The sequence below is a fragment of the Saimiri boliviensis genome, chromosome 9, assembly GCF_048565385.1.
Source record: "Saimiri boliviensis isolate mSaiBol1 chromosome 9, mSaiBol1.pri, whole genome shotgun sequence".
Lineage (NCBI taxonomy): Eukaryota > Metazoa > Chordata > Mammalia > Primates > Cebidae > Saimiri > Saimiri boliviensis.
Genome location: NC_133457.1, coordinates 92,896,271 through 92,912,020, shown reverse-complemented (window position 1 = coordinate 92,912,020; position 15,750 = coordinate 92,896,271). Strand labels below are relative to the sequence as shown.

The following is a 15,750-nucleotide window of genomic DNA, read 5'->3' as shown; positions in this document are numbered from 1 at the left end:
GGAATGGTGGGAGGGGGTCAAGAGGAGGGAAGCATGAGGCAGGAGCAAATTAAAATCCACTCTGGGGGCGAGGCCCAGTGGCTCAAACCTGTAATCCCAGCACTTTGGAAGGCCAGGGCAGGTGGAGCACCTGAGGTCAGGAGTTTGAGACTAGCCTGGCCAACATGGTGAAACGCTGTCTCTACTAAAAATACAAAAATTAGTTGGGTGTGGTGGTGCATGCCTGTAATCCCAGCTACTCTGGAGGCTGAGATAGGAGAATCACTTGAACCCAGGAGGCAGAAGTTGCAGTGAACCGAGATTGCACCATTGCACTCCAGCCTCGGCAACAGTGCTAGACTGTCTCAAAAAAAAAAAAAAAAAAAAAAAAAAAAACCCACTCTGGGAAAGATAGTGTTTATAAAGTATAATCACACCCTGGTATTCCAGCAAGGCCTGAATAACATGGGTGCCCTTCCCCGTATAAAGCACAATGTGTCAACAACTTCCAGACAAGTACGAGAGTACTGAGTAGGAGTTTAAACCAATCTCGAGAGGCCAGGAAAGGGCATGCAAGATGCCAGGGTTATGACTTTCATGAGGCTTGGCCAGGGTTAATGCAGACACCTGGCACAGTCATTGTATACAGCAGGTTGTATGTGTATCATTACAGTTCAGGATCCAAGGAAGAGGAGAGTCCTGTAACAGGGACTCCATCTGAGATCCTTTTGTTAACTGACACAAAAGATCCAGGGGTAGGCTCTAAAGATTATCTTCCTGTTAATTCCCAGCATATTTGGTGGGCTCCTCTACCTTGTCATTTTCTACTATGTTAGTAGGGTTGATTTCAGCTTTCTGCAGCAGGACAGGAAGATGGGTCCGCATCACCGGCTCCTGGCTAATACTGCTGATGGAGAAATGCTGGAGAAACCTAAAAACACAAAGACAATGCTATTATGTTACCATCCTAGCCTTTCCTGAATGTGCCTACTCATGTGAAAAAGTTTCTACTTGATTGCTAAAAATAAACCTTGGAGAGATTCTCTCTAGAAAATAAACTTTTGTATATAGTGTGTTATGGTGACATTTTACAGTGATCTCTAAGAAACTACAAGAAAAAGGAGATTAAAAGGACCAACATTGGGGTTTCTGACATTTCAAAAGCCAGAATATTAAACATCTATAAACAGAACCAGAGCTTACCAGTCCAGCTCTGGGAGTTTGGCTGAAATTAACTTTAGGGAACTCCGTTTATCCCCAACAGGCTGGCTCAGGGCACTGACGAGCTTCTGTGCACTGGAGTGCCTAGAATAACAAAGGATTCACAGATTAGAAGTCCATCTTCCAACTGGTTTTGATGCTTTCAAGCCAGAGTTCAGGGACAAAGTCAACTCTTCCAAAACATTCATCTCAAACTTAAACAAAATGAGGTGTTAGTGCATGATGATGAGTACATCCACACAGAAAGGGTGGCCTGAAATCCTTTGATAATGCTATGAGTTTCTGATTCTTGGTGGTTTCACCTCTCTTCTTGCTTTTTGTTTTGGAGGTGAAGTCTCGCTCTGTCACCCAGCCTGGAGTGCAGTGGCACAATATTGGCTCACTTCAACCTCTGCCTCCCACGTTTAAAAGATTCTTTAGCCTCAGCCTCTCGAGTGGCTGGGATTACAGGCGCACACCACCATGCCTGGCTAGTTTTTGTATTTTTAGAAAAGATAATGTTTCCACCTTGTTGGCCAGGCTGGTCTTGAACTCCTGACCTCAGGTGATCTGCCTGCCTTGACCTCCCTAAGTGCTGGGATTACAGGTGTGAGCCGCTGTACTCAACTTTTTTTTTTTTTTTTTTTAAAGAAGCCCAAACACATTTACTTGCTCTATTTAAGATGAATTCTCCATCTACAATGAGCAGTCATAAAGATGCTCTTCTTCAGGGCAACATGGTCACAGGACTGAAGCAATCCAGGGGACTGAGAGGAAGCATGAGGATGGGAGGTGGAGCTACCTCTTGCTATTTCACATTAGAGAGAAACTGTAACACAGTCCCTGGGCCTGCAATCCTCCCCTTTTATCATCTGGCATATGCAGTTGGCCACTTTATTCCGGAAGTCCTCCTTGTCCTGCAAATGATGTTCTGCAGCTTCTATATTCAGTGGATCATCAAAATTAAAAAAATCAGTAAACAAAGAGTTCAAACCCCAAATGACATCCTTTAATGTTCTCGTGGGAGCCCAGCCAGTGCTGTCCATTGAATGTTCTCTCCGTAAACTCAGGCATATTTCCCATCTCTGTGATGTTGGGGTGCCAGATCTTGGTCAGGCACTTTGGGAGGCACCATGTTTTCAGGAACTTCAGTTTCAAACTGAAATTTTCCACCCTGGTAGTAACCCATATCTGGGTTACTGTTAGTTGAAAACAGTGAAGCTTGTTTGGATCAGGAAAATGCATGTTACATGTACAAGGAAAATTAGCTTCAAGTTCTGCAACCTCTGAAGTCCCAGTTTGTCAAGATGCTGAAGTGGGAGTATCACCTAGGCCTGGGAGGTGGAGACTGCAGTGAGCCGGGACCACACCACTGCACTCTACCCAGGGTGACAGAGTGAGACCCTGGGTTCCCTGAGACAGGTGAGGTGGGCCCGGCACCCGACACCATGCCTGGCCTGGGTGGCACCTGTGAGATGCAGCACCTTATAGCCACACTGGCTCCCGGCAGCGGGTACCTATTTTTTTGAGAAAGGGTCTTGTTCCATCACTCAGGCTGAAGTGCAATGGCATGGTTATGGTTCGCTGCAACCTTGAACTCCTGGGCTCAAGAAACCCTTCCCCCTCAGCCTCCATACCCAGCTAATATTTTTATGTTTTGTAGGGGTGGGGTGTCACTATGTTGCCCAGGCAGGCTGGTCTTGAACTCCTGTGCTCAAGCCATCCTCCTGCCTCAGCCTCCCAAAGTGGTGGTGGTGGTGTTTTTTGAGAAAGGGTCTTGTTCTATCACTCAGGCTGAAGTGCAATGGCATGGCCACGGCTTGCTGCAACCTTGAACTCCTGGGCTCAAGCAACCCTTCCATCTCCTGAGTGGCTGAGACTACAGGCATGTGCCACCATACCCAGCTAATTTTTTATGTTTTGTAGGGATGGTGTCTCACTGTGTTGTCCAGGTAGGCTGGTCTTGAACTCCTATGCTCAAGCCATCCTCCTGCCTCAGCCTCCCAAAGTGTTGGGATTACAAGCATGAGGCAATGCATATGGCCCTCTCTTGCTTTCTCTTCCCCCAAGGGTACTGGCTACCTGCAACTTGGCAGCACTGAAATGTCTGCACTGACCCTTTCGGAAGCCAAGACCCCTGTGTTACATAACGCTAGGTATCCTGCAGAGAGAGCACACCCACAACGCCTAGGGAAACAAGCACAGACACTGAAGCAGCCACTTACAATCTCTTTTGTTCCACAGATAATCCATCTTCCTGGATCACTTTTAAAGAGAGCCCTGAGTTATCCTGCTGTTGCCAGAGGGAGAAGACCTAAACAAAACAGAATTTGAGCAAAGAACACTTTAAACCCAACAACAGGATATGGAACCCACATGGGGATTTGATAGTTGTTGAAAATCTAGACTGTCAGTGCAAAGAAAATGACTATAACAAACAAGTTTGCTTCAAAAATAGAGGCCTGAAGCAATTTTGTTCTGTATTTTTTAAACCCAGAAGGTCTTTCTGGGTTCCTCCCCAAGGGATTCTGTTCCTCTAGAGGTCAGGAAGCTAGGAGAAAGGGGGGTCGGGTAACACCGTGCTGGCTGCAGAGGCATGTTCTCCTCTAGAGGGACAGACAGGAGTGGTTCAAGTAACTCCTGCCTAGAGGCAGAGGGATGGCTGAAGAGAATCTAAAGGGTTGTCTTTACTTTCCCAGATTGAAAAGACAAGCACAAGGAGGTAAGAAGGTCCAGCAAAGGTGGGAGACACAGACTGGGCTGAGAAGCTATTCTATAGCCAAGGTCAATTCTTGCATCCCCTGTGGTCTGCAAATCTGATCTGAGAGAGGAACACCGTCCCCTCACAAGCTGCTGCAATCATACCTTTCCAAGAATTCTCACAATCATGAGGCTGGCTATCAGTTTGACTTTGGCTATTGCTTGGTCTCTCAGTGGGTATTATCATTCTTATAAGCTCTCACTTGTGCCGTCTGTCTGAGCACCTATAATGTGCAGCCTGCCAGGAGGTACCATTCGCAAGGGCAGGGGCTGTGACCCATGGGGAAGGAGAGTATAGGGTGGCAAAGGGAACACTAATTCAGTAGGTAGGGCCCAACAATTCAGTAAAGTAGCTAAATAGGAGATAAGTCTAATTAGGATTTAAGAAGGACAAAGCACATTTTTCTTAAAGGCTAAAAAGCCTTTTGTTCAGTTTATTTAGGCTCTCACCCCTCACTGCCAACAGCACCATTCCAGAACCTGAAGGGATTTGAAGCAGTCACTCCACACCAGCCAGTCCTCCTAACTCTCCCTCTCATCACTTCACTGTTAGTCCCACTGCCTTACCATTTAAATTGCTACGGGGAAAAAAATAGTAGCAGTATTACTGAATAATGACTGATGTTACCTCTGAGTAAAATGCTTGGTATATCTTCGATTTGGGGAAAAGGGCGATCATCAGAAAATTGCTTGATCCATGGAAATAAACTGGGAGGTGAGGAAGCAATGAGCTCTTGAAGTCTATGAGAAGAGCAGCAACAATACAGGTGGAATCCTAAAGAGAAAAGGAGGGAGCATCAGCAAGAAGGGCATCTACACAAATACAGCACTCACAATTACTGCCGGAACACACGGGATCAATTTCAGCGCAATTATTGTCACATTATGTAGTTCAGTGGAGTTCAGTATAAATGTGCTTTCCAATACTTACTTATAGGAGATACAGGAAGTACAAGGATTTTTGTTGTTGTTTTTGAGACAGAGTCTCACTCTGTTGCCCAGGCTGGAGTACAGTGGTATGATCTCGGTTTACCACAACCTCTGCCTCCGAGGTTCAAGTGATTTTCCTGCCTCAGCCTCCAGAGTATCTGGGACTACAGGCGTGTGCCACCATGCCTGGCTAATTTTTGTATATTTAGTACAGACGGGGTTTACTATGTTGGCCAGGCTGGTCTCAATCTCTGGACCTCATAATCCACTTGCCTCAGCCTTCGAAAGTGCTAGGATTATAGGTATGAGCCACTGTGCCTGGCGGAATCGGAATTTTTTTTTTTTTTTTTTTGGGGGGAGACAGGGTCTTGCTCTGTTACCCAGGCTAGAGTGTGATGGCTCACTGCAGCCTTGAACTCGAGGGCTCAAGCAATCCTTCTACCTCAGCTCCCCAGGTAGCTGAGACTACAGACACATGCCACTATGCCTGCCTAATTTTTTAAAACTTTTTGTAGAGACAAGGTCTCCCTATGTTGCCCAGGTTTGTCTCAAACTCCTGGTTTCAAGTGATCCTCCTACCTTGGCCTCCCCATATATTGGGATTACAGGGGTAAGCCACCATCCCCAGCCTGGATTTTTTCCCCTAAACTGAAAATGTCATCTCAAAATTCCTTCTACAATATTAACCCCTTATCAGATAATGATTTTTGAATATTTTCTTCCATTCTGAGGATTGTCTTTTCACTCTCTGGATAATGTCCTTTAATACACAGAAGTTTTAAATGCTGATGAAGTCCAATTTAGTATTTTTTCATTTGCTGTCTGTGCTTTTGGTATCACATCCAAGAAATCATTGCCAAATCCAATGTCATAAAGATTTTCCCCTGTGTTTTCTTCAAAGAGTTTCATTGCTTTAGCTCTTTTTTTTTTGAGACAGAGTTTCGCTCTTGTTACCCAGGCTGGAGTGTAATGGTGCAATCTCAGCTCACCGCAACCTCCGCCTCCTGGGTTTGGGCAATTCTCCTGCCTCAGCCTCCTGAGTAGCTGGGATTACAGGCACACGCCACCATGCCCAGCTAATTTTTTGTATTTTCAGTAGAGACGAGGTTTCACCATATTGACCAGGATGGTCTCGATCTCTTTTTTTTTTTTTTTTTTTTTTTTTTTTTTGAGACGGAGTTTCGCTCTTGTTACCCAGGCTGGAGTGCAATGGCGCGATCTCGGCTCACCGCAACCTCCGCCTCCTGGGTTCAGGCAATTCTCCTGCCTCAGCCTCCTGAGTAGCTTGGATTACAGGCATATGCCACCATACCCAGCTACTTTTTTGTATTTTTAGTAGAGACAGGGTTTCACCATGTTGACCAGGATGGTCTCGATCTCTTGACTTTGTGATCCACCCGCCTCGGCCTCCCAAAGTGCTGGGATTACAGGCTTGAGCCACCGCGCCCGGCCGGTCTCGATCTCTTGACCTCGTGATCCACCCACCTCGGCCTCCCAAAGTGCTGGGATTACAGGCTTGAGCCACCGCGCCCGGCCAGCTCTTTTTTTTTTTGGAGACAAAAGTCTCACTGTCACCCAGGCTGGAGTGTAATGGTGTGATCTCAGCTTGCTGCCACCTCTGCCTCCTGGGATCAAGCGATTCTCCTGCTGTAGCCTCCCAAGTAGCTGGGACTACAGGTGCGTGACACCATGCTTGGCTAATGTTTGTATTTTTACTAGAGACGAGGTTTCACTATGTTGGCCAGGCTGGTCTCAAACTCTTGACTTCGTTATCTGCCTGCCTCAGCCTCCCAAAGCGCTGGGATTACATCTTGTTTTAGCTCTTAACGTTTATGTTTTTGTTCCATTTTCAGTTAACTTTTTGTACAGAGTATAAAGTAAGGGTCAAACTTCATTCTTTTGCAAACGGGTATCTAGTTTTCCCAGCACCATCTTTTTTTTTTTTGGGACAGGGTCCCACTCAGGGGAACTGTCCCCAGGCTGGAGTGAAGTGGTGCCATCTTAGCTGACTGGCCTCCGCCTCCTAGGTTCAAGTGATTCTCGTGCCTCAGCCTCCCAAGTAAGCTGGGATTACAGTTGCCCACCACCACACCCAGCTAATTTTTGTATTTTTACTAGAGACAGGTTTTTGCCATGTTGGGAGGTTGGTCTTGAACTCCTAGCCACAAGTGATCTGCCATCCTCAGCCTCCCAAAGAGCTGGGATTATAGGCGTAAGCCACCGGGACTGGCCTGTTAGACCATTTGTTAAAAAGACTATCCTTTTGACACTGAATGGTTCTGGCATCCTTGTCAAAAATTATTTGATACACACATTCATTTCTGGGCTCTCCATGGGTCTATTCTACTGGTCCTTTTGCCAGTACCACACTGTAGCTTCGTAGGGAGATTTTTTTTGAGACGGAGTTTCGCTCGTTACCCAGGCTGGAGTGCAATGGCGCGATCTCGGCCCACCGCAACCTCCGCCTCCCGGGTTCAGGCAATTCTCCTTCCTCAGCCTCCTGAGTAGCTGGGATTACAGGCACGTGCCACCATGCCCGGCTAATTTTTTTGTATTTTTAGTAGAGACGGGGTTTCACCATGTTGACCAGGATGGTCTCGATCTCTCGACCTCATGATCCACCCGCCTCGGCTTCCCAAAGTGCTGGGATTACAGGCTTGAGCCACCGCGCCCGGCCGGGAGTTTTGAAATAAGAAAATGTATGTGTTACAACTTTATTTTCTTTTTCAAGATGGTTTTGAACAATCAGGGTTCCTTGAGATTCTATATGTTCTATACTAACTTTAGAATGGGTTTTCCTATTTCTTTCTTTTTTTTTTTGAGACATAGTTTCACTCAGTCACCCAGGCTGGAGTGCAGTGGCACATTCTTGGCTCACTGCAACCTCTACCTCCCAGGTTCATGCAATTCTTGTGTCTCAACCTTCTAAGTAGGTGGGATTACAGGCATGTGCCACCACACCCAGTTAATTTTTGTATTATTAGTAGAGATTGGGTTTTGCCATGCTAGCCAGGTTGGACTCAACTTCCTGACCTCAAGTGATCCACCTGCCTCAGCCTCTCAAAATGCTGGGATTATAGGCAAGAGCCACACCGCCTGGCTGTTTTTTCTATCTGCAAAAACTGCTGTTGGGATTTTAATACAAACTGCACTGAATCTGTAGATCGCATTGGGAAGTACTGTCTTAATATTAAGTCTTCTGCTTCATGAACATGGTTTTTTTTCCATTCATTTAGGTTGTCTAATTTTTCTGCAATATTTTACAGTTTTCAGTGGACAAGTCTCGTACTTTCTTGGTTAAATTTATTCCTTAGTACTTTACTCTTTTTGATGCCATTGTAAATTGATTTTTTTTTTTTTTGGAGACAGAGTCTCACTCTGTTGCTCAGGCTAGAGAACATCATGGCATGATCACAGCTCACAGCAACCTCTGCCTCTTGGGCTCAGGTGATCCTCCCACCTCACTTGTCAAATAGCTTGGGACTACAGACATGTGCCACCATGCCCCAGTAATTAAAAAAAAATTTTGAGGCCGTGCACTCCAGACTGGGCAACAGAGCGAGACTGCATCTAAGACAAAATAACAATAGCAATAATTTTTTTGTAGAGACAGAGTTTCACCACATTGCCCAGGCTGGTCTCAAACCCCCAGACTCAAGTGCTGGCATTACAGGCTTGAGCCACTGAATCCAGCCCTGGAATTGTTTTCTTTCTTTCTTTCTTTTTGTTTGAGATGGAGTCTTGCTCTGGTGCCCAGGCTGGAGTGCAGTGGCGTGATCTTGGCTGACTGCAACCTCTGCCTCCTGGATTCAAGGATTCTCCTGCCTCAGCCTCCTGAGTAGCTGGGACTACAGGCGTGTGCCACCACGTGTGGTGTTCTCCTCTGCCAAGTTTTTTAGAGTTTATTCTTTAGCACAAATTAGTATACTTTAACAGTATATTATTTAACAGTAAATGCTAATTTACTGTTACATATGATAGTAAGAGGCTGTTTCTGATGCAATTTCTTCTATCTGTTAAGTAGCCTCATAAACTTTAAATACCTCTGACCTGGGACTCAGTGTTTACATGTTAATAAAGACACAACTCTTTGTAGAAAAAAGAAGTATTAACTCATTTGTTTAAATCACCAAAAATGTTTTTTCCAGTTTTTAAAATTTGCCTTTTGAAATACTTTTTTTTTTGAGACAGAGTCTTGCTCTGTTGCCAGGCGGGAGTTCGGTAGCGCAATCTTGGCCCACTGCAACCTCCGCCTCCCAGGTTCAAGTGATTCTCCTGCCTCAGCCTCCCAAGTAGATGGGACTACAGGCATGCGCCACCATGCCCAGCTAATTTTTGTATTTTTAGTAGAGATGGGGTTTCAGCATGTTGGCCAGGATGATCTCAATCACCTGACCTCATGATCCACCCGCCTCAGCCTCTCACAGTGCTGGGATTACAGGTGTGAGCTACTGCACATGGTCTGAAATACTTTTTAAAAATTATTATAATAATTATTATATATTTTTGAGACAGTCTCACTCCATAGCCCAGGCTGGAGTGCAGTGGCGCAATCTTGGCTCACTGCAACCTCTGCCTCCCAGGTTCATGCGATTCTCCTGCCTCAGCCTCTTGAGTAGCTGGGACTACAGGCACGAGCCACCACACCCAGTTAATTTTTGTGTTTTGAGTAGAGACAGGTTTCACCATTTTGGCCAGGCTGGTCTTAAACTCCTGACCTCAGGTGATCCACCTGCCCCAGCCTCCCAAAATGCTGGGATTACAGGCATAAGCCATTGCCCCTGGCCATAAAAATTATTTTTTATTTTTAATTGACACATATGCACATATTTATCGGTTATAATGGGTTGTTTCAATACATGTATACATCATGTAATGATCAAATCTGGGTAATGAGAAATCCATCACGACAAACATTTATCATTCAGAATCTTCTCTTTCTCTTCTAGCTATTTTGAGATCTACAACACCTTACTGTTGACTGCAGGCACCCTACTGTGCAACAGAACACTAGAACTTACTTATCTTCTCTAACTTTGTATCCATTGATCAACTCCTCCCCATCCCCTGAAATACATTTTAAAGGATTTTGTATTACAAATTAGTCTGATAAATTTTATGCTATACCCATACAATAGAATACTATTTAGCAATAAAGAGAACTAAGCTATTAATATACACAACATGGATGAAATCTAAATATCACTATGCTGAGTGGAAAATGCCAGACTCAAAGGGTACAGAATGAATGATGTTCATTTATATAACATTTTAGAAAATGCAAACTAATATTCAGTGACAAAAGCTAATCAGTGGTTGTCTGAACCCACGAGTGGAGGGAAAGATGAACTATAAAAGGGCATGAGGAAACACTTCAGTTTGATTGTAAAGGTGGTTTCATGAATGTATACATCTGCCAAAGCTTTAAATGGATACAGTTAGTTGTATTTGCAGTACACTTCAATAAATTAAATTCTCAGCAAAAAATTTTTAAAAATCATTAACTGGTCAAATTTGAAAAATGTTTCCTTTAGAATTTCTTGTATTCTTTCTAAGCTTAGATAGTCTTCCAACCCCTACAGGTTTAATAAATATTCATTTTTATATTCTATTTGTGAAATTTAAAGATATTTAATTTTAATCCATCAGAAGTTCATTTTGCTTTTGGTAGAGGTAAGAGTCTATTTTTTGTCTAAATTAGCTAATTTATCATCCCAGTACTGTGGTTTACATGATGTATCCTTTCTTCCTTGATGTTGGAAGACTCTTTAACCTAACGGTAAAGCTTTAATCTAATAGAGCCACCAATGTGTCCAGCTGGTCTGTCTACATTTCTGAACAGCTTTTAAGGCTGCAGGCTCTATATGGAAGAAAATAAAGCCCGAAGCCACAGAATTTGTTTTCTGAGCCATCTGACCAAAATACCTCACATAGTCTCTGTCCTAGCTCCCAGACAGACTGGTTTTGAGGTTGAGACCTGGCAGAGTGGAGGGCCTGCCTTCTAATCTGGTGCTACACTGAGACAAGCTGTGCCTTGGCCAGAGGGTGAAGGCTAGGGGAAACGCCTCACTACCCTCCTCCTGTTAAGGTGAAGGGGAAGTGTTGGTGCAGACTGGTGAACTTAGAGGATTGTTCTAGGAGGGTGGAACTTTTATGGAGCTGGAGAGGAAGTCTGGGTGTGTGAGGGAGGTGGGGCTAAACTCTCACGGGGAAGGCGAGCCATTTCTCTCCCTCTCTGGCTCTCTTACAATCTTGTCCATGCTAATGCATATGTGGAGCCTCGTCAATACCACAGGATGCAACTCCTTTCTGATTTTTCAGTGGGTGAGCCTTGGGTCCCTGGGCCTGGAGGTCACCCGAGAGGAGCCACTAGAGGCCTTCTCAGCCTGCTTTCTAGTCCACTTTAGGTTGAATAAATTGGGCAGGGGAAGCTCTTTTTAGGTAAGTCCTTTACAGAGCAGTGAGGCTGACAAGGCTCATAAGTGTTCTGAGAGTGCCCAGGCTTCTCCATGACCTCCCTCCCTGCCTGTCTCAGTGGTAGTGCTGGTTCTTGATATACTGCTCTGTGGTAGTGGAGGGGAGACAGGAGTTATTTGATTTTCCCCTCAAAAGTATGAGCAACTTTCCAACCAAAAAAGCCACTGACTAGTAAAACACCTACCCCATCATAGAAGGAAATGGAATTCATGTGATCCTTGGAAATGATGATACTTCCATGACGACAGTGAGAAAACAGAAGGCCACTAGAGAAGAAATGAACATTCCCTGTAAGGAAAAGAGAGTTGGTCAGACTAGCACGGCTGGATACCGGAGGTGAGATTCCAATGTCCTCTTGCACAGCAGAGAGGTAACTAGATGCCAGTATCAGTAGCAATTATGTTATGTGATTCGTATGCTGAGCTCTGTGCTCTGAGGAAGCCAAAGTAACCTCCCAGAGCCTCAGAGGGAAATGAGGCATCAGATGCAGTCTTTGCATAAGAATTAGAAAAACAAGTGAATAAACTATCAGCTAATGCAGAGAAGCAAAATTCACGTTCCCTTATGGGTATCTTCCAGGGAAACACACTAAAAGACTTTGGGTATATGTGCTCCATTACTGAGTTGACAGATTTTCCCTTCTTCTGCTTTGCCAGAAGCTGGTTCAGCCCTACAGAGACCACGTACCCCACATAGGGCCCAAGAAGGAACACTAGGGTCTTAGCTGAAGACTGGTGAAGGGAGCTTAAGATCCCTGTGCCCAGCAATGGAACATTTGAGTTAGGTAATGAGTAGGCTCTACAGACTCTGGGGGCCTGCTCTTCTGTGGTTCACAAAAGCAAGATGAGTGGCAGGTGAACATGGATGTGGGTTCCTTGGAACAAGGATTCAGGTCTAAGAAGAGCTGTTGTTTCCTGGATGGTCAAGGTCATATAGAGCAGCTCAATATAGGCCCTAGGGAGCAGACCATGGAAAAGCTGGACAACTAAGATGACAAAGATTAATGCAGGACCTGGGCTTGCTTTGGAGACTCAAAAGCAGCATCCAGAGCACCCATGACTCCTAGGTGAAGCTGCTCTCTGGGGCTGGTCCAAGGTGAATCTTCTATTCCTATAACACCTTTTCTTTCCATGTTCCCACATACAGAGAGGAGATGAAGTAGCTCTTAAAGCTTAAGGTACAGGGTTGAGTTTATTGTCATTGAGACCTCACTGTCAAGGTAAAGGCCAAGAGACAAATAAGTGGGACTGATTCCTTGAGTTGTAGCTCCAGAAAAGTGGCGCAAAGCTCTGGAGGATGGAATGACAAGAACAGCAAAGGCCAGAAGTCTGAGGGCTGCCTTTGCATCCTGGGTGAGGAATCTGGAGTCTGCAAACTTTGAAGGCTTCCTGAGGAGGTTGGGTTTCAGAAGGAAGGGAGGGGTCTAGTTAGTATGTGTTCACAGGGGATGAGAGAAGTGAAGGGAGGAGGAGGCAGTTTTTAGATACAAGAAGAACTGGCACCTGCCTCTCATGGAAGAATCAGATGCCCAGTCAGGGACATGCCAACCTTACTATCTGGGGCAGGCACAGCCAGCGACTATCCAGGTTCAAGCCACAGAAACCTCTACCCTCCAATAAGTATTCTGGCTTTCCGTGCACATTGCCTTTCCCTGAGGCCCTCTAGAAAGGAAGGGCCTTTCTACTCATGCCTCAGCTTCATCCTGTACCAACCCCAAGGTTCCGCCATGCTGCTCCCAGGCCATTCTCCTGCCGCCTCAGCATGATACTTTCATTCGCCTAGAGACACAAGCCCCTCCCGCTGCTGCTCACACTCACTGCTCTCCTGCCCATGCCATATTTCAAATTGCTCTGAATGTGCTCAGTCTTCCCTTCCAATGTCAACACTCCCATTCCTTCTTAGAGCAGTAAAGCTGCACCCAGAATATCATGACTTCTGAAATCTCCAGCCCAGCAGCTACTCCCTGACACCAGCACCACATGCTCCTTTTAGCTGTCCCATAGGAAGATGGGCAGATCCCCTGGGACAGGACTTACCTTTTTCTTTCTTTTCTTTTTTTTTTAAGATGGGGTTTCACCGTGATGGCCAGGCTAGTCTTGAACTCCTGATCTCAGGTGATCCACCCACCTTGGCCTCCCAAAGTGCTAGGATTACAGGCGTGAGCCACTGCGCCCAGCCAGGACTTACCTTTTTTTTTAGACGGAGTTTTTGCTCTTGTTACCCAGGCTGGAGTGCAATGGCGCGATCTCGGCTCACCGCAACCTCCGCCTCCTGGGTTCAGGCAATTCTCCTGCCTCAGCCTCCGGAGTAGCTGGGATTACAGGCATGCGCCACCATGCCCAGCTAATTTTTTGTATTTTTAGTAGAGACGGGGTTTCACCATGCTGACCAGGATGGTCTCGATCTCTTGACCTCGTGATCCACCCGCCTCGGCCTCCCAAAGTGCTGGGATTACAGGCTTGAGCCACCGCGCCCGGCCCTTAGGACTGACCTTTAAATCTCTGTTCTGTTAAAAGAAAGGAATGGGAACAGGTTTCACGCAGTATTTACTAAGTGCATGTAATAAATTATAGGTTTCTGTTTTCACAGTTTTAAGAGGTGGTATTGTTTTTTCTCATAGGACAGATGAGAAAACTCAAGCTTAGAGAGATTTCGCCCAAAATCAAGCATTAATTTCTATACATGGTGGTGGAGCCACGTATATAGAACAGAGGTTTGTCTGATGCTGAAGATGCTGTACCATGCTGGTGCCTTCAGTTCTCTCCTTTTTCCTTTCAATTCTTCCCTGTTCAAAAGCCCAGCTGCGGTGAATCTGATGATGTGCCTTCTCTGCTCCCTCAACCACAACAGGCCACAGTGCTGCCCCATAGCTCATTCGCTGCTGTCTTCCAACTCCTTCCCCCAGCCCCTAGAGCTCATCCCAGACCTTCAACACTCTCCTAAAACCACAACCACACCAACTCCTGCCACCAGATGACTCTACTTACTGTTTCCAGAGATAAGAGGGCTCTACAGCTGTCATGAGGTAGAAACTGCTCCTATGGTGAGTGCTTAGTACCTGCACCCTTCCCTATCCTGGGTATCCCTCCACCTGTGTACCTCTGAAGTGAACCTTTTCAGTAACAAGTCCAGTCCCACTCAAAAGGCCTCCTGGACAAATCTCAATATTCTTCCAAAGCTTCCAGAAAAAAGCACAGATTGGAGAAGCTGGCACATTCCATCTACTCACTAGAAAGACGGGAAAGAGGTGGATGAGGGAGGTCATCTCTAGCATTTCCTCTCCCACTAGACTCTGAAGCCTCAAAACAAAATGGAAAAGAGGAAGACAAGTTCACAAGACAGTGCTGGAAAAGCACTCATTATGGGGCATGGCCCAAGGCAAGGTCTCAGCACAGAGGATCTGATTTCAGTACTGTCCTGTGATTGCAGCTGCCCCTCAGCCTGGTTCTGTGAGCAGTAACTCTGTCATTAGTCTCAGAGCACACATGAGATAAGTGAAGTGACTTACTGAGTGACCCAGTACCAGTGCTCTGGTCTCTGAGAACCTAATCCACTTGATGCGATAACTCTTCTGGTATCTGCTCTGAACTCTTGACTGTCAGACTATGGTCTGAGGGCCATGCCTTTGCAGGGGTTCACGAGGGTCAGGGCAGCCAACTCCTGAGGAGATCTCCCTGACTCTTTGTGCCATTCTTAGTGTCCTTAGTGGATGAGTTCTGTCCTTCCTTCTCCATTCTAGAAGTATGAAAACACAGGATAAGAGGAAGTTTTCCAATTTGGTTCTGCCTCTGATTGAGCTCTGCCTAAAATCAGTGATAAGCAGCTGGGAAGAATAGCTGTTTCTTACACAGAAAGAAACAGGCCAGACACGGTGGCTCACGCCTGTAATTCCAGCACTTTGGAAGCCTGAGGCGGGTGGATCACCTGAGGTCGGGAGTTCGAGACCAACCTGACCAACATGGAGAAACCCCATCTCTACTAAAAATACAAAATTAGCTGGGCATGGTGGCGCATGCCTGTAATCCCAGCTACTTGGAAGGCTGAGGCAGGCAGGAGAATCTGAACCCTGGAGGAGGAGGTTGTGGTGAGCTGAGATCTTGCCACTGCACTCTAGCATGAGCAACAAGAGTGAAACTCCATCTCAAACAAGATAAAGATGGCAGAACCATACAAAATCAAGAAGACAATGGGATGGAACAACATCTTGAAACTACAGAAATTTGAAAAATTTTGTCTTTATACAAAAAATCTGAAAAACTTAGATGAACGGAAAAAATTTCTAGAAAATTTTGTTTCCAAGATGAATCAAGTAGAAAATAAAAACCTAACTAATTAACCACTGAAGAAACTAAATCAGTAGTTAAAAACCTTTCCTTAAAAAATAAATCATGCCAGGCTGGACAC

The 15,750-nt window shown here is 45.5% G+C and overlaps 1 protein-coding gene and 1 pseudogene across 3 annotated transcripts in view; both read right to left on the bottom strand.

Annotated features, from left to right (window-relative positions):
- The window catches only part of DNAAF9 (dynein axonemal assembly factor 9), a 156,204-nt gene that overhangs the window by 47,317 nt on the left and 93,137 nt on the right, over positions 1 to 15,750 (bottom strand). For all 3 annotated transcript variants that reach the window (XM_039479457.2, XM_039479458.2, XM_074406314.1), the window contains 5 exons: positions 11,531 to 11,634; positions 4,568 to 4,714; positions 3,405 to 3,493; positions 1,183 to 1,284; positions 793 to 910 (listed from right to left, as the gene is read on the bottom strand). In XM_039479457.2, coding sequence (XP_039335391.1) covers positions 793 to 910; positions 1,183 to 1,284; positions 3,405 to 3,493; positions 4,568 to 4,714; positions 11,531 to 11,634 — 560 coding nt within the window. The remainder of the gene's footprint in view (positions 1 to 792; positions 911 to 1,182; positions 1,285 to 3,404; positions 3,494 to 4,567; positions 4,715 to 11,530; positions 11,635 to 15,750) is intronic.
- Positions 1,291 to 2,478, bottom strand: LOC104653407 (NEDD8-conjugating enzyme UBE2F-like; annotated as a pseudogene).